Source organism: Vombatus ursinus, unplaced genomic scaffold (genome assembly GCF_900497805.2).
Source record: "Vombatus ursinus unplaced genomic scaffold, bare-nosed wombat genome assembly UNPS02015411.1, whole genome shotgun sequence".
NCBI classification, from domain to species: Eukaryota; Metazoa; Chordata; class Mammalia; order Diprotodontia; family Vombatidae; genus Vombatus; species Vombatus ursinus.
Genome location: NW_020955189.1, coordinates 1,225,521 through 1,242,163, shown reverse-complemented (window position 1 = coordinate 1,242,163; position 16,643 = coordinate 1,225,521). Strand labels below are relative to the sequence as shown.

The window sequence follows — 16,643 nt, the reverse complement described above, 5'->3', positions numbered from 1 at the left end:
CAGTTTCCTCATCTGTCCAATGGAGCTAATAATACCTGTGATGCCCACCTTACAGGGCAGTTATGAGAAAGCACTATGTAAGCATAAAGCCTTCATCTATCAGTGACTTCTTAGAGAAGCGTCCATGGGGCCTACAACTGGGCCCAGCCCTACAAGGACCTACAAGAGGTCCATGGGCAGTGCATCCCAGCTCACAACAGAACAGAAGGTGTGTCCACAGAGCAGGAAGGACCATCACAAAGCCCTCGGCGGACGGGAGGAGGGCCGAGGCCCCCACCTTTGGAAGATGCCTGCCTGGCTTCCTGGCCAGCCCCTGGACTTATCTCCTCTCCATTGGCTCCACCCCCTGCTCCCTGTGGCTGATTGCGAGGGTCTGTCCCTGGCCCCCCATTAATTTTGACACACAATTTTTCCAAGATCGAAATCTCAACTGGCATACCCCAGGGCAAACCGCTTCCTTCCTACTTTTCCACTATTATCAGCAATGCTACCATTTTTCCGGCCCTCCAAGGTCACAATTTTAGTCATTTTTAAGGTTTTCATTTCATTCCTCCCCTAAGACCAGTCTGCTGCAAAGTCTTTTCATTACTTACTTTACCTTGCCTTGGGGTTCCCCATTACTGCTGCCCCTAGGTCTTATTAACTCATCCCCAAATTACTGTAAAATGCCATCCAAACTAGTTTCCTGCCTCCAGACTCTCTTTCAATGGACCTTGTAAATCACTTTGGATCTAATTTTCCTCGAGTCATGTTTTCATGACGTTGAGTGGGCTGCTCCAATTAGCCTCTGAGTAAAAAATGTACCGGCCCAGGGCACTCAGTGAGAGGTCCATGAGAGATAAGGCCTTTCCTAAAAGATCTGGGCAACTAGATAATAAACGCCACCACTGAGACGTAGGGGAAAACGCTGCACCACTGACAGAGTTGAGATAGACTTGAGGGTCCCAGCATGTTAGATCTGTAGACCCTCAGCGATCAGCCAGCCTCACTTTACAAGCACTCCTGTCACAAGATCATGAGGCAGGTAGGGCAGACGCTATTACCCCACTTTACAGAGGAAGAAGTCAAGGTTGTGTGCCCACAGTCATCCGTCTGGTCAGTGTGTGATGTGAGACTGGCGCCCAGGGCTCTGCCCACTAAGCTCTGAAGGTAAGGAGATGTAGGAAGGGAGAGTGATCCGTCAGATGGAGGTGGTGACAGAGTTCCTGGTGAAGGCCTGGCCATCCAAGTATTAGGCCCTTTCTTCATGAAGGGGTCACATCCACTGGGTGCCCTGCAAACAGGACCTTATGAACTAGGTGCCCCCGGCAAGTCCAGCGGGGCAGCAGAAAGTAAACCTAAGGTCTTGTGATGTGGCCTTTGTTGAGCAAGAAAATCAAATATTTGCTTCCTCCCCCATAATGTAACCATTAACTCTTACAAAAAACCCTCAATATTATTCCTTCACTCATGTTAAGGGTCACACATGTTGGAAAACAAACATGTCTCATAAGCTTTGACCAGACATTCTATCTACCTTCATTGTACTATATTAGAAAAAAGTCCAATGCTCACTAGATTAATTTGTCTGTTTCTCCAATTCTAGAATAAAATCATTACATGGTTGCCCATCAGATCACAGACCATTAGACTGAAAAGACTCCTGGATTTCTTCCAGCCCAATTTCCCACCAATCCAGGCTCCCCTCCATGGGATTCCTGGGCATCACCTGACTTGTCCTTCAACATGCCCGATACCAGGGAGCCCACTGCCTCATGGGCAGCTTGACCCGGACAACACTTCACACTCTTCTACTGATTTCCACCACTGGGCCTACACCATCCCCTCGAACCATCCCATGACATCCAAACAGCCCTAAAGGCACTAGGAGGTGGTTGTTGTGGCCTCCTGTCAGACTAAGGAAAAAGTCCATTTAAGACCTTCCCTGACCCCAGCAGATGCTTAACTCTGAAGTGGCCAAAGTAACACCTGACCTAAGTGGGTAAAGCAGAGGCCACATCGTGTGGCAGGGACAAGCAGGTAGCCACACACAGGTGCAGAATGCAGCAGATAAACTTGGCATTTATGCCATGGAAATAGGACGTTAGGAGTGGCCTCCAAAAGTCCATTTAGCCTCATTTACCCAAACTTCTCTGCTCCTCCTCCAGAGCACACCTCAGGGCTCTGTCCTGGACCCTCCTTAATGACCATGTCTGTGCCGACGACTCTCAAGTCTAGCCAGCCTGTCCCAACCTCTCGGCTGACCTCCCAGCTTTCAGACATCTTCAACTGGATGTCCAGGAGACACCTTACATTCAGCATGTTCAAAACTGAGCTCACCTTCTTTGCCCCTGCCCCCACTTTCCCTATTACTACAGAGGACACCATCCTTCCCCCATTCCCTCAGGCTCCTAAGCCAGCAGTCATCCTGGACTCCTTTTTCTCTCATGCCCCCACATCCAACATGGTGCCAAGGCCTGTCGATATCATCTCCACAACAACTCTCCTCTAGTATGGCCCCCACCCAGTTGCAGACACTCATCTCCCATCTCTACTATTCCAATAGCAGCTGGGGGCGGGGGGGCCGCCTGGCTCCATTCAGCTATCCAAGCGATTGTCCTAAAGCACATGTCCAATCGTGTCACCTCCTACTCAATCAACGGCAGTGGCTCCTTCTGCTGCCACCTTCAAATACAAAATGCTCTGCTCGGCATCCAAAGCCCTTCCTGATCTGCCCCCCGCTCCCTTTCCTGTCATCCTACACCTCACTCCCTAACACACACTCTTCGATTCAGTGACCCCAGCCTCCTGGCTGCTCCACCAAGCCCCTCCATGTCTTGGCTCTGAGCGTTCTCTCCGGCTCTGTGCCCATGACAGGAATGCTCTCCCCTCATCAACCTCTCCTGGCTTCCTTCAAGTCCCAGCTAAGACCCACCTTCTACAGGAAGCCTTCCCCCATGCCCCTTTGTGCCAGGGTCGGAGTCCTAGCTAAACTTTCTATCTCCCTAGGGCCTAACATAACAGTGCACACACAAAAGGCGCTTATAAAATGATGAATGAATGACTCACAGAGCCTTACCACCAGCTATAACACTGTTTGATAGGAAAACCCATGCCGATATTCTGGCTTGGCCACCAGGACGCCTCATCTCTCCTTGGAGGCAGCATGGGCAGGGGGACAGAAATGGAGAGAGGAGGAGGACGAAGACCAAAGCCTGCATTGTGCACAAAGGTTTTCTTTGGCCTGGTGTGATGGTACTTGGTAATGCCTCATGCCATACATCTGTAACAGCTGTAACAGGAGAGTGTTTTCAATAATTGGGAGAAATACACACATCTTCCAACCTAAAGGGTCACCATGCCCCACAATTCTTAACAAGCAAATACTGTTCCTGGAGGGGAAAAAGCTGCCAACCAAGCCTGGCACTCTTGGGTCTAAGCGGCAAGCCTGCTGCTCCCCAGAGACAGGCATGAGGATTTCTACCCCACCTTCCTAGTGGGCACTCCCACACTTACAGAGCCTGGAGACACTGAAGATGGGGATGGGAAATTACCGTGAGGCGGAAGAGGAAGAGACATCAGGGTAGGGGAGGGGAGGCCAGGCAGGCAGCCTCATGGGAGTGAGGCTGTGGGGCCACCGGCCCAGCAGGGGCTGCCGGGGGAGGGGGGGGGCTGCATCTATTGTGAGGAGGCTGACACAAGAGAGCTGCTTCTCTCAAAGGTGGAGATGGTTTGAGCCCGAGTCTCAGACTGGACAGGGCATGAGGCGGTCCAGAGGCTAAACATGAGCTTTCAGAAAGGCAAGGGCTGAGGAAGGCAGTGCCGGCTTCTTGGCTAGGAGAAGTCAGCCTCTAGCACTCTGGGGTGGTCCTTCCAGTGTGGACCTGGCCATCCTCAATCCACAGTAAAGCAGCCTGTAGCACCCCAAAGGTTGTGCTCTCTCCCAGCCCGGCCCTCCCTGGCTTCTGGCTGAGGAGTCCCAAAGGCTGGGGTCCAAAGGAGGCCCCCACAAGGAACAGAGGGGAGATCCCAGGAAGGTCATTTCACTGCCCATTTATTTACATGCCTCAGAGGCAGCCCAGGCCCTGGAGCCAGGAGACACGGATGCTAGTCAGGACTGCCACTGACCAGCTGGGGAACCCGGACAAACATTTGTGTGGGATGGGAGAGAACAGACACAGGAAGACCACCACGAAGGCTCCGCTAAGCATCTGAGCCAGACACTTGAAGGGCTGCAGTGGGGAAGGGGAGAGGAAGGGTCAGAGAGGACCCTGCGGTTAGGAGCCTGGGAGGTGCCTGGAGGAAAGCACAGGTGCCTTCAATTGGACTAAAACGCTGGAAACCCGGCAAGAGGGAATCCATGTAGACAGAAAAGCATCGGCAACAGATCATGGGGAGTATCACAACCCAACACACGGACTCTAGCAAAAGGTCACGGTTACTCACCACAGCGATAACAGGGATGAGCACGCCAAGGTTCCCGGCACTGCTGGACGCCTAGGAAGGAAGAGAGCACAAAGGTCACAACAGAGGACCACTGGGCCAGAGGTGGGGGGAGGCACTGACTTGCCCAAGGGGACCTGGGTGGTGGCATTCGAACCCAAGTCCTGGGACGCCAGGGCCTGTGTGCTTCCTTCTGGACTGAGCCATTTAAAAACTGACAAGGAAAGAAAAATAATCAGGGTGAAGGACTGTGTAGCAAAACCGCAGGTAAACGGCACCATACAGCAGGACCCTCAGACAACCAACATTTTTTTACATTCTTTAATATATATGCATATACATGAATATACACATTTACAAGTGGACATGTACAGAGATAGAGAGATGGATAGATGATGGATGGATGGAGGTGGAGATAGATGGAAAAGGGGCTAGGGTGAGATGGATAGATGAATGGAGAGACAAAAGAGAGATGGATGGACAGATGGAAGGGAAAATGGAGAGATGGATAGATAGATGGATGGATAAACAGAAAGGGAAAGACAGATATTTAGGGGTCGGAGCCAAGATGGCAGAGTAAAAGCAGTGACGTGCTTCATCTCTCCCCTAAAGCCCTCCAAATACCTGTATAAAATGGCTCTAAACAAATTCTAGAGAAGCAGAACCCACAAAAAGACAGAGTGAAACAAATTTCCAGCCCAAGACAACCTGGATGATTGATTGGAAAGATCTATTGTGCCGGGCGGGGAGAGGAGCACAGTTCAGCATGGGTGCACAGGGAAAGATCAGGCCTCAGCGAACCTGGAGCAGCCCTCAGAGGACTGAATCACGGGCAGCTGTGGAAGTTTCCAGACTTCTCAACCAACAAATGCCAAAGACAACTCAGAAGGTCAGTAGGAAAACTCTGTGACCATGGTGAGAGAGAAGCTTGGTCCCAGCCCCTGTCCCAGTGCAGCCCCAGGGCGGCAGCTGCTTCCTGAGTTCGGCCCACAGACAGAGGGGGAATCAAGTGGCTGATCAGAGGGGGATTGCAGGGATCTCTTTGCTGGTGCCGAGGCAGGATGCTCTTGCTTTGCTGTGCTTGGATCTGCGGCGCAGTTCTGGGTGGTGGTCCTGGGGAGAGGAGGAGCCCTGGCGTAGTGGAGCTTGTAATGGCAGTGCAGAGGGAATCCTCCTCACAGTTCCAAGGCAGAAAAGAGTGCCTGTGATCACTCACAGACCAGAGCACAGGCCAGGAAAGGAGTAAACACCTCATCTTTGATCATACCACCTTGGAAGAACTGAAAATTTACAGGTCCCTAGAAGTATCTCTGAAAACAGCTGCACAAAACTCCCAAAGTTTGGGACAGTACATTCTCCACAGACTCCACTTTAACAAAGAGTTTAAAACTCAAGTAACTGGCTGGGAACATGAACAAACAGCGCAAAAAAAAGTCAGACCATAGAATCTTATTTTGGTGGCAAAGAAGAACAACCAGAAGAAGACAACAAAGTCAAAGCTCCTACATCCAAAGCCTCCAAGAAAAATATGAATCAGTCCCAGGCCTTGGAAGAGCTCAAAAAGGAGTTTGAGAAACAAGTAAGAGAAGTAGAGGAAAAACTGAAAAGAGAAACGAGAGTGATACAAGAAAATCATGAAAAACAAGTCAACGGCTTGCTAAAGGAAACCCCAAAAAATACTGAAGAAAATGACACCTTAAAAAACAGACTAACCCAAATGGCAAAAGAGGTCCAAAAAGCCAATGAGAAGAATGCCTTCAAAAGCAGAATTGGTCAGATGGAACAGGAAGTCCAAAAGCTCACTGAAAAAAATATTTCCTTAAAAATTATAATGGCACAAATGGAAGCTAGTGACTTTATGAGAAATCAAGACATTGTAAAACAAAACCAAAAGAATGAAAAAATAGAAGACAATGTGAAATATCTCAATGGAAAAACAACTGACCTGGAAAACAGATCCAGGAGAGATAATTTAAAAATTACTGGAATACTTGAAAGCCATGATCAAAAAAAGAGCCTAGACATCATCTTTCAAGAAATTATCAAGGGAAAACTGCCCTGATATTCTAGAACCTAGGGTAAAATAGAAATGGAAATGGAAATGGAAATGAATGGAAACAAATGAAAAAATGGAAAGAATCCACCAATCACCTCCTGAAAGAGATCCCAAAGGAAAACTCTCAGGAATATTATAGCCAAATTCCAGAGTCCCCAGGTCAAGGAGAAAATATTGCAAGCAGGCAGAAAGAAACAATTCAAGTATTGCGGAAACATACTCAGGATAACAAGATTTAGCAGCTTCTACTTTAACGGACTGCAGGGCATGGAATATGATATTCCGGAGGGCAAAGGAGATAGGATTACAGCCAAGAATCACCTACCCAGCAAAAGTGAGTATAATCCTTCAGGGGAGAAAATGGCCATTCATTGCTTTGAGCTCAGATACAACTCTGCAGGCTGGCCTTTAAAGCCCATTGTCCTAAACAACCTGCTGCCTCTTTCCAGGCTCGCTTCTCCCTCCTCCTCCTCTACGACACAGGCTGTCCCCTGGGCAGGTGCGCACTGCTCCCCTCAGACTCTCAGACCCCCAGCTTCTTTCAGGGGTGGGAAAGGGGCTCAAGTCCCTTCCAAACTGTGGTCAAGCTGCTCTGAGAACGTCTCACTTAGAACATGGCTGTTATCCGTCACAGGCTCTGGGAGCGTGGGAGAGAAGAGGATGGAAGGAGTTTCTTCCCCTCCCTTCCTGTCGTCAGGCTCCGCGCGTCTTAGCCCACGGGGCCGCCATTTCCTCCTGTGTGGATGATGGTGACCGGAGCGTGTGATCTCAAGGGCCCTCAAAGGTCTGCACTTCCATGGTCCCATATGGCCGGGAGGCCTGCCTAGCCCCCTTCCTCAGGGTCACCTCCTCCAGACTCTTCCTGCTCACCACACTTTAATCAGTCAATCAACAAGCACTTATAACTAAAACAACCGAGCTTGCCTCCAGATTTCACACCCCACAATCTATTACCAGAAGAAATATTTAAATTCAGGCAAGACAGGCTGGCAGATGTGCTTCAGACAAAGCATTCATCCATCCTTCACAAACAGCTGCATCTGTCCTTCCCCCATGCAGAAGGGGCAGGTAGGTTGCTCCTCTGCCCACGAGGCTACATAACGTTTTGTCCAGTCACCCTCCTGCTCTATGATCTCCAGTGGCTTCTTGTTGCCTAGTGGATAAAATAAAAATGCCATGTTTGGCTTTCAAAGCCCTTCCCAATGCATTCTGAGCCTCCCTTTCCAGCCTTCCTACGCCCCAGCTAAACAAGCCTTCTCTTTATGCCTCTGCAGCGACTGCCCCCATGCCCTCCCTCCTCACCCTCACCTCCAGGGTCCCTTGAAGACCCTGCTCAAGCAGCAGCTTCTGGGGAGGCCTTCCCTGATCCCTGGGACTGCCCAGGCCACTTTCTCCTTCACTGCCTTGGCACTCAGGGCTCTGCATTTACTACCTTGGTGGACCTCCCAGCACCGCTCCCAAACCACTCCTTCCCTCAGAGTCAGAGGAAGAGTCTTAGCCCCTCCAACACCGAGCCGACTGTTCTCATGTGCTATGGCCTCTTCCCCCTCCGTTCTCCACGGGGCGCACAGCGTGGGTCACTCTCCAGCACATCAGCATTGCCCTCGGAAGGGAAGCCGAGAATCCAGAGGCCTCCTGGTCCTCTTACTGCGGCAGCTTTTCGGGTGTGTCCCCTTCCCATCCATCCAACCCCCACGTGCAGCTGAGACAAAATTCTAGGCCCACCAACAGATGCTTTCTGTGCCACTGACGTGGAGCTCATCCCCATCAGATGTTAGCTCATTAGATCAGGTCCAACATTCTCTCCTAACCTGATCTTAATTGGTCTGAGCTGTGACTTGACGTTAGCTATCTCTTTCTGCTCTGTATTACCTGCAAATATGGCTCACCATCTATGTCTCCCATGTGCCATTGCTGCCTCTGGTACACCATCTCTGCCTTTATCCAAGTCTCTGACAAAAATGACAGAAAGTAACATGAAGGTGTACAGATCCCTGGGGCCCTTCACTGGAGACCTCCTTCCAAGCTGACTGTGAAGCCCTCCTGACTGCTCTGAGCCACCTCACTGCAGGAATCGAGCAACATTTCACCAAACTGTGGGGCACCACCATCTCTGCCCTCTAAAAAAAGGCAGCAGAACTAGCCTGGCACATCCTGCCATTCTGTCCAAAGCCAGGCTGGCTCTCTGTGAGCCCACCTGCCTTCGCTCCCTTGTCACTAACTATCTCATTAAGGAGAGACTCAAGCATTCTGCCAGCCTTGCAGGAAAGCCCAGCCATGTGCCCCTTCCCACCTTGTGGACGCTCGTCTCTTTTCTAGGGCCTTTCCAATGTTACCAGTGGGGCCTCTGCCTTCACTCTGGCCAGTGCTCTGACCACCATCATATGGGGTATAATCTCTCCACTGGTCCTTTGGGTTCTGTCCTTTCCAGTCCAAAGGGTGAACAGAAAGGAGTCATTGAACAAATCTTGTTGGATTCACTGAATTAGCTACAACTGCTCAGTTTATCCACAATCCTTTCCTCTTCCTCTTAATCCACAATCTTTGCTTGGGGCAAATCTGGGAAAGTAGTAAGGGATGGTTCCCCCATTCCCTGTCTCTCCAAAACTTAGTGAATGAGGGGTTAGGCTTGGAGCATATTGGAAAGAGGGAATTTTGACCTTCTAATATATTTTTGTGGCCAGGAGCACGATCCATTCAAATAACTCCCAAGAGTGTCTATGGGCCGCTAGGCTCTGCCAAGGCATATTGATAGGACCCTGAGGGTGGGGCAGGGTTCTGGATACACTCCTAGCATAGAGTTACTCAGGGTCCTGAGTGAGGTGAGCATGGGTGACTGTCCCAGAGCTGGCGTGAGAATGGCTCAGTTGGTCAACAGAAAACACAGTGCTGGGGCAGCTAGGTCGTGGCACTGGATAGAGCCCTGGCCCTTAAGTCAGGAGGACTTGAATTCAAATCCAGGCTCAGACACTTACTAGCTATGTGACCCTGGGCAAGTCATTTAACCCTGATTGCCTCAAAAAACAAACATAGTGTGTTCAACTCAGTTCCAACATTTTGGCTACAGTAAGTCCAGCTGAGGCCTCTTCCAGCAGAGAAGTTATAAAGATGAAAGCATCCTGGATCTACCCTGAGGCCCCTACACTTGAGCAGAGGAGACATATGGCCTGTACAAATGAGAAGTATGAGGGGCACAGATGATGGAAGTAAAGGACAGAACCCCACAAAGTAGGAGAAGACACTGGAGGAGGGAGAGGCCACTTTCACCTGGGGGCCAGGCAAGGTTCCAAGGAGGAGGCTTGCAAGGGAGCGAGGGATTTCAGATGCTGTTTCCAACCTTGGTGGGAGGGCAGGGCATAGTTGTGCATAAGCAATAGCCCAGGGAAGATAGAAGAAGCCCAGGGAAGGCCGCCAGGTTGTAAGGAGGTGTCACCAGGGGCGAGGCTCCTGAGGAGATCCACAGTTTGGTTAAGACAGCACTGGCCTCCAGGACCTGATGGTCAGTAATACTAACCACCCAGCTGCTGGGGTCGTTTCCATCTCCTATATGTCGCTGGTAGACATTCCCTTCTCTACCTACACAGGACGGCCTGCTGCCACGAGTATTTCCCCACTCCACGCCACCCTCCACACGGCCGCCAAAGCGGTTTTCCTGAGGCCTAGGGGAGGCCACATCAGCCCCTGCTCAATGAACCCCGCCGGCTCCTTACGGCCTCCAAGGTGCCTCTATTCTGTTGAAGTTCATTAGCTCTGCTTGGCAGCTAAGCCACCTTGCAAGCTGGCCCTTCCCACATTCCTGACCAGTCCTCAAAGACGGTGCTCTTGGGGCAGCTAGATGGCGCAGTGGATAGAGCACTGGCCCTGGATTCAGGAGGACCTAAGTTCAAATCAAGCCTCAGACACATAACATTCACTAGCTGTGTGACCCTGGGCAAGTCACTTAACCCCACTGTTTAACCCAAAAAAAAGAAAGACGGCGCTCTCTCCAGGGCTTCCGTGAACTTGTCCCACGAGCCTGCTCAGCACTCTGTGTACCTCCCTCTCTGTAGCCCATCTCAGAGCCTTTACCTGGAATGGTCACCTCCTCATCTCATCCTTTAGAATCAAAACTCAGCCCAGTGGGGACAGTGGCTTCCACCCTCCCTCTCCAGATCATCTTGCACTAATTTTGTCCATAGTCTGGGCACACTGCAGACCTTAAAGCGCCGTATGAATGTCGCTATTGTGACTGTTGCTGTTAGCTACTGATCCGTGCACAGGTGCGAGCTCTGGAAGCAGGCACTTCCTGCATGGGGGCGGGCCCTCCTCAGCCAACCCCCAAAGCAGGCCCTCCCATGTCTACACGCTTGGCCTGGACTCTTCTCTCTCCCCATGCCGCAGCCTTGTAGACCACAGCCTCCCACCTCCTCATCGGGACCTTGCCCAACACAGCGCCCGTCACCTCCATGCACCGGCTCCCTATCACCTACGAAGAGATGTCACTCCTCTTTGGGTTTTTAAAGCCCTTTATCCCCGTTCCCGAGCCCCCCTTCAGCCTCCTCCTCTATGGGCCGCCTCTCCAAGTCCCTGCGGCCCCCAGGCCCGGGGGGCCCTTCGCCCTCCCCTCTGCCTCTCTTCTTCCAGGGCAAGTTCAAAGTCCCCTTCTTTGTCCTTTCTCGGACCTCTGCCCCAGGCCCCAACACGTTTATTTTGCACCGGTTCTGGACAGAGTTATCTGGCTTATACTGACATGGGTCTCTGTTTTCTGCTCTACACATTAAGAGCTCCCTGAGCCTGGTCTTTTTCACATCGGCGCCCCCACCGCCTCACACACAGTAGGCATTTTAACTGCCCGCAAAGTGCTTGCTGTGTATCAGGAGAAACGCAACCTTTAGATGGGGAATGGCCCCTGGGCTGCTAAAGCTCACAGTCTAGGGATACTTCATTAATTCTTCTTCATTACTTGCACTTAAATTTAAAAAGCCAGCTATTTTAACCAAAGGCTGGGCATCCCGGGCAGCGCTGACACAAGCAGAACCAAGAGGCAAGGTGGCTGAGGAGAGAGGGAAGTGAACGTGGAGAAGGGAAGTCATGGGTTCAAACCCTGCCACAGACACACAGGCAGGGGGATCTTGGGCAAGTCACTTGACCAAGGTGCCTGCCTCCGTTTCCCATTTTTTTCAGAGAGGGTGGGCCCCGATGGGCTCACCTTCAAGGCCGGCCCTTTCTCGCTGGCCCTCTCGCTGGCCCGCTTCCCTTCCAGACCCAGCTGCACAAAGAGCTCTAGTAAGTTCATGAGCAGCTCGTCCACCAGGTGCTCGTCCTGAATGTTGGCGGCGATGTTGGCAAGGGCGTTGATCACGGCCAGGGAGCAGTGCCTGTGGAGAGGAAGGACGTCCTGAGCCCCGGCTCAGACGAGTAGCTCCCCAGCTTGCCTAGTGCCTGCACCGAGGCGGCGGCGGCCAGGGAGAGGAGAGGCCGCCCAGGGCCTCTGGCAGCCAGCCCTGCCCCCCACGGGGGCATGCTCTCGGCCAGACCCTTCCTTTTACACAAGCTCTGGGCGATCCCTCCGGGGAAAGGGCCAAAGGTGGCCTGGAGTGCACAGTGTGACTGCAAGGAGGAACAAAGTAGACAGTGTGGCCACCATGGGACCAAGCAGGAAAGACTGCTTAGGGCTGACTTCATTCCCCGAGGCCTGCCTGGGGAAAAATCAGGCCGGGCTACAGGGTCTTTAGTACTGCCATCCCTAAGGATGACAACAGCAAATGACCGTGACCTGGTGGTCAGGGCCCAGGCTCGCTCCGGAGTTGGACGCCCACCCGGCTTCGCCCAGAAGCTGTCACTGCCAGAAGGAACAAGCACACTGGACGCTGCCACAGGCCTGGAAGGCTTCACGGCACTTGAAGTGTATCCTCTCATCCAAAAATCACAACAACCCTGGGAAGGAGGGCCTAGCTGTCACCCCCATTTTACAGATGGACGAGCAGAGGCCGAGAGCAGTGGAGTGATTTGCCCCAGCTGACCCCACTGCCCATTCTCATCGCGTCTTCCATTCTGTGGCCGGCCCCATGCAGGAGACAGGAGAACGGCCTGCTGGCCCGTGTCCCTCTGCGAACCTCAGCGCCTCATCCTCATCAAACGCGGGACGGCGGCCCAACGCGGGCTACGGAGAGACCTAGGCTGCCCCGTGTGCCAGTGCCCCCGGCACCAACTGGCCATGGACGAGCAGCCCTGGGAGCGGGACCGGAGAAGAAAGCAACGGCCCTTCCGGCTGGTCCCTAGGGCCGAGGCAGAACGGCGGGCTCACCCCGGACCTCTCCTTTCCCACCCTGCTCGGCCTCTGCCTGAGCCCCTCAGGACATACGAGCACAGAACAAAGGGAAAGGAGGAAAGCGGGAGCTGTGAGGATGGAGATGGGCCAGGCCAGGGGCCGCACCCCACCCCCTGCAGTGACCCTCAGGTCACTTCGGCCCCCAATCAATTCCATGACCTGTACCGCATGCCTACCTACTGGGGGGGGCAGCCCACGTGAGGGGCAGATCACTCAATCTTAGGGGATTCAGCGGCTAATCTATGGTCAAGCACCCTGAAGCACTGGCCTGGCTACGTAAGGCTAGGCACAGGGTACAAAGACAACAAATAAAGAGACAGCCTCATTTGGGGTAGTGAGGGCAGCAGGAGAGGGAGGTGCCTGATATTATATACAAAAGCTGTGTGGGTGTGGGGGGAGGTCGGAGGGGCTTCATGTAGGAGGTGGCATTTAGGAGGAGCCGAGCTCTGGAGAAGGCTGGGGATGCCAGGAGGCGGGAGTGAGCAGGGAGAGGGAATGCTGCAAGGGAAGGAGGGCTTTGGGGGGCGGGGGACCTGGGGGAGAAGAGAGCTCGAAGGGAGAAGGACCCTGCTTCTGAGCTCCCAGAGCACGCACGCCACTCAGTTCTGGGGGCCTCATCCCCCACTAGCTGCTTCCAGGGCCCATCTAACCCCCCCACAGAACCTTCCAGGCTGTACCTGTAGCCATGATCCTTGTGGTCTTTGGTGGCTGAATACACCACGGAACTGGCCTTGACGCTGATCTGCTGGAAGAGGTTCCACACCTCTTGGTAAATGTATTGCTGAAAGAAAACATTTTCCCTAAGTCACTGGCCCCTTCCCAAAGTGCCCTGAGCAGCCCTGCAGGTGGTGCCTGGGCCCTGCCCTTCTCAGAGGGTCCAGTGGCTAACCAGGGCAAGGGGGGCACTCGCAGCTCCCACAGGCTGCACCAGGAAAGCAAATGCTCGGACGGCTCCTGCCCGTCTGGGCCTCGCGTCCATCACCAAACATGCCCAGTGCCCAAGGGTGACCATAGCGGGATGAATTCTGTGGCCACAGCAACTCCGGGGCAATCTGCTAAGAGGCTGAGATTTGCACCAGTGGAGGTTGGGTGTGCTCCCTGGAGGGCTTCAGGCAAAGGATGCATGGTCAATCTCTGGGTATGCTGAAGGAGGATTTCCTGACCGGGCAGAGGCTGAACCAGCCAGGCCCTGACTGGGGCCCTTTTTGCCTCTGAGCCCATTTAAATTTGGTGGGTCAAATCCTTCCAGTCCTATCCACATGGTCTGGAGGATTTGCTGAAAGCTATTTCTCTTCTCTCAAACCTCACCAGCAGGGTGCGCTGCCCCCTCCTGGGGAGGTTTCTGCGCTGGCCCAAAAAGCAGCCCCTCTGTTTTCTCATAGAATACTGGCTCAATGACAGCTCCGTCCGGCTCCCCCTTCTCTCACGTGGATGAAGGACTGGAAGGCCAGAGGGGCTGGGGATGAGTCAGCAGGGACAGAGCAAGAAGCCAGGCTCCCTGACCCAACTCTGGGGCCTTGTCTTTGTGAATTAACGTGGGCTTCCCCCCTCCTGGGGGGCTGGGGATCCGGGAAGCAGCCCCAGCTCTCTGCCGCGGGACAGCAGCTTCGGGGGGGATGCTTACGTTGCCAGTGATCACCAGGCAGCCCAGCTGGTCGATGATGAGCACATCGAGAGGAGAGGGAGGCTGGCAGAACTTCTGCTGCAGGATCTGCAGGATGGGCTCCATGACTTTGGGGGTGTCCCTCAGTGCCACCGCGATGTGCCCCAGCGCCCGGATGGTGTGGTCCGGAATCAGGTGAGCATCCCTGGGGGCAGAGCACCCGCCGGCTGAGGCCCCGCATCTCTAGCCCAGCTCCGTTCACCAAGCACCTACTGTGTGTCCCTGCCCTTTGGGAGCTTACGTTCATCTGAGCTTCTTACTCCTGCAAGCTGATTTGGAGGAAAAACCCTCCACATGACACAGAGAAGCCACTTTCAGACTCAGACAGGGAGGCCATTTCCCCCTTCGAAATGAGCTCTGGGGTCCCCTCTAGGACATTCCTAGCCATTACCACCACCGCCGTCATCATCTTCACCGGACGACGCACCAGGGAGGCAATCATGATGCAGCCCATTTTACAGATGAGGAACCTGAAGCCCTGCCTCCAGAAGAGACTACGACGTCCCAGACGCTCCAGGCCCCCCTCCACAGCCCACCACTCACACCCAGAAACAGAGGCCTCACTTGTCACTCTCCTGCGAGATGTAGAGCCTGTTGGACAGGCTGGCCAGGAAGGCCTCCACGATCACGGGATCGATTGTCAGACCAGCCTTCAGGCACCTGAAGGACAAGGAAAGCCCCCTGCTGAAAGGGCCTCGAGGAGGAGCCCAGGAGCCGAGGCTGGCTGGGCGAGGACACCCTGGGCGGCCCCCCGGCGGCCCCGCGCGAGCCCGTGGTGACGGGCCTCACCTGCAGATGTTGTCGATGGCGATGTCCCGGAGCTGCTCGTACATGGACGGCTGGCTCTTCTTCCCGGACGTCACGTTCAGCGCAGGCTCCGAGTGCTCGTTGGTGACGCTGATTTTGATGTCGTTGCCGCCAACTAAAGGCAAACGCGGGCACAGACATACACAGTTTGACCGGCGCCTGCGCGGCCCCCCGCGTCTCCCTAGTGGCCTCGGCTTCGGTTTTCAGAGTCCCCCCAACTGTTCCCTTGGACAGGGAGAGGAACGGGGAGTCGCTGGGCTCTATTCATTTTCTGACAGCGCCGCCAATGAAAAGGAATCCTGAGCAGCGTGAGAAGGCATGAGTGCGAGGAAGCGCACAGTTGGCAGAACCAGAGAAGGCCCAGGCCCGGGACAGGACGACTGAACCCTGGGCCACTCTAATGGCTTGGCGTGGCCTGATGGAGGGCTTTTCTTCCCTTTTATGCTTCCAGTCTTTATCATAAGACACGCAGTGGGAAATACTGGTGATGTAAAAACAACCAACACCAGAAAAAGGTGTTAAAGGGAAGGCTGCCTCTGGACTTGCAAGTGCCGGGGTAAAGACAATGGCTTCTGAATCAGTAGGGGGTCAACACATGCAACGGCGCAGGGTGCAGACCCACGTGCCACAGGGGACACACTGCACGTGGTCTCCCCCAGCGCACTCAGAGTTCTGGACAGAATCCCTTTGAAGCCTCATGATGACTTGGTCAGGGAACACCCTGGCCTAAAACGCAGGCCTCCGGGGCAGCGTGGGGCATGGGCACCACCCTCCCCCGGTGCAGACAAGAGGACGGCGTGGGGCTATCGCTGAGGGACCAAGGAAGAAGGGAGCTGTGAGACAGCCTCTGAGAGAGGAGGTCACCCCATCATCCTGAGAGCTGACGGAGACCTCCATGGCCACCCTGGGGGTAGGGCAAACTGAGGCTCAGAACAGAGAAGTCTCAAAGCTGATTTGTCGAAGCCTCCTATCTCAAAAACTGCGGCCCCGTAAGGGGGAATCAGCATGTGTATGGAGGGAGCAAGCATTTATGAAGTGCCTACTGTGTTCCAGGTACCCTGCAATACTCTCTCCTTGGGTCCTCCGACCAACACTCTGAAGTAGCTGAAGGCCCAGACCCCCACCACGCCGGCAGACCAAGCATGCGCACGCCGTGAGCCGTGGTACCTGCGTGGTACTGGCTGTGGTACTTGTACAGCTTGATCAGCACTGGGGACGGGATGACCAGAAAGTCCCGCAAAGACGGGGTCACCGAATGAACCACCACCGGGAACCGTTCACACAGACGCCCAAGGCCCTACGAGACACAGAGGGGGCCTGGTCAGGTGGGGGTAGCGCTCACGGAGGAGCCCGTAAAGTCTCCAGTGCCCTGCCCTGAGGACACA

The 16,643-nt window shown here is 53.8% G+C and overlaps 1 protein-coding gene across 1 annotated transcript in view; it reads right to left on the bottom strand.

Annotated features, from left to right (window-relative positions):
* Positions 1-16,643, bottom strand: part of PI4KA (phosphatidylinositol 4-kinase alpha) — a 140,615-nt gene that overhangs the window by 83,956 nt on the left and 40,016 nt on the right. The window contains exons 13-19 of the mRNA XM_027847472.1: positions 16,426-16,555; positions 15,241-15,373; positions 15,016-15,111; positions 14,413-14,596; positions 13,466-13,569; positions 11,667-11,835; positions 4,426-4,476 (exon numbers count right to left, since the gene is read on the bottom strand). Of these exons, the coding sequence (XP_027703273.1) occupies positions 4,426-4,476; positions 11,667-11,835; positions 13,466-13,569; positions 14,413-14,596; positions 15,016-15,111; positions 15,241-15,373; positions 16,426-16,555 (867 nt within the window). The remainder of the gene's footprint in view (positions 1-4,425; positions 4,477-11,666; positions 11,836-13,465; positions 13,570-14,412; positions 14,597-15,015; positions 15,112-15,240; positions 15,374-16,425; positions 16,556-16,643) is intronic.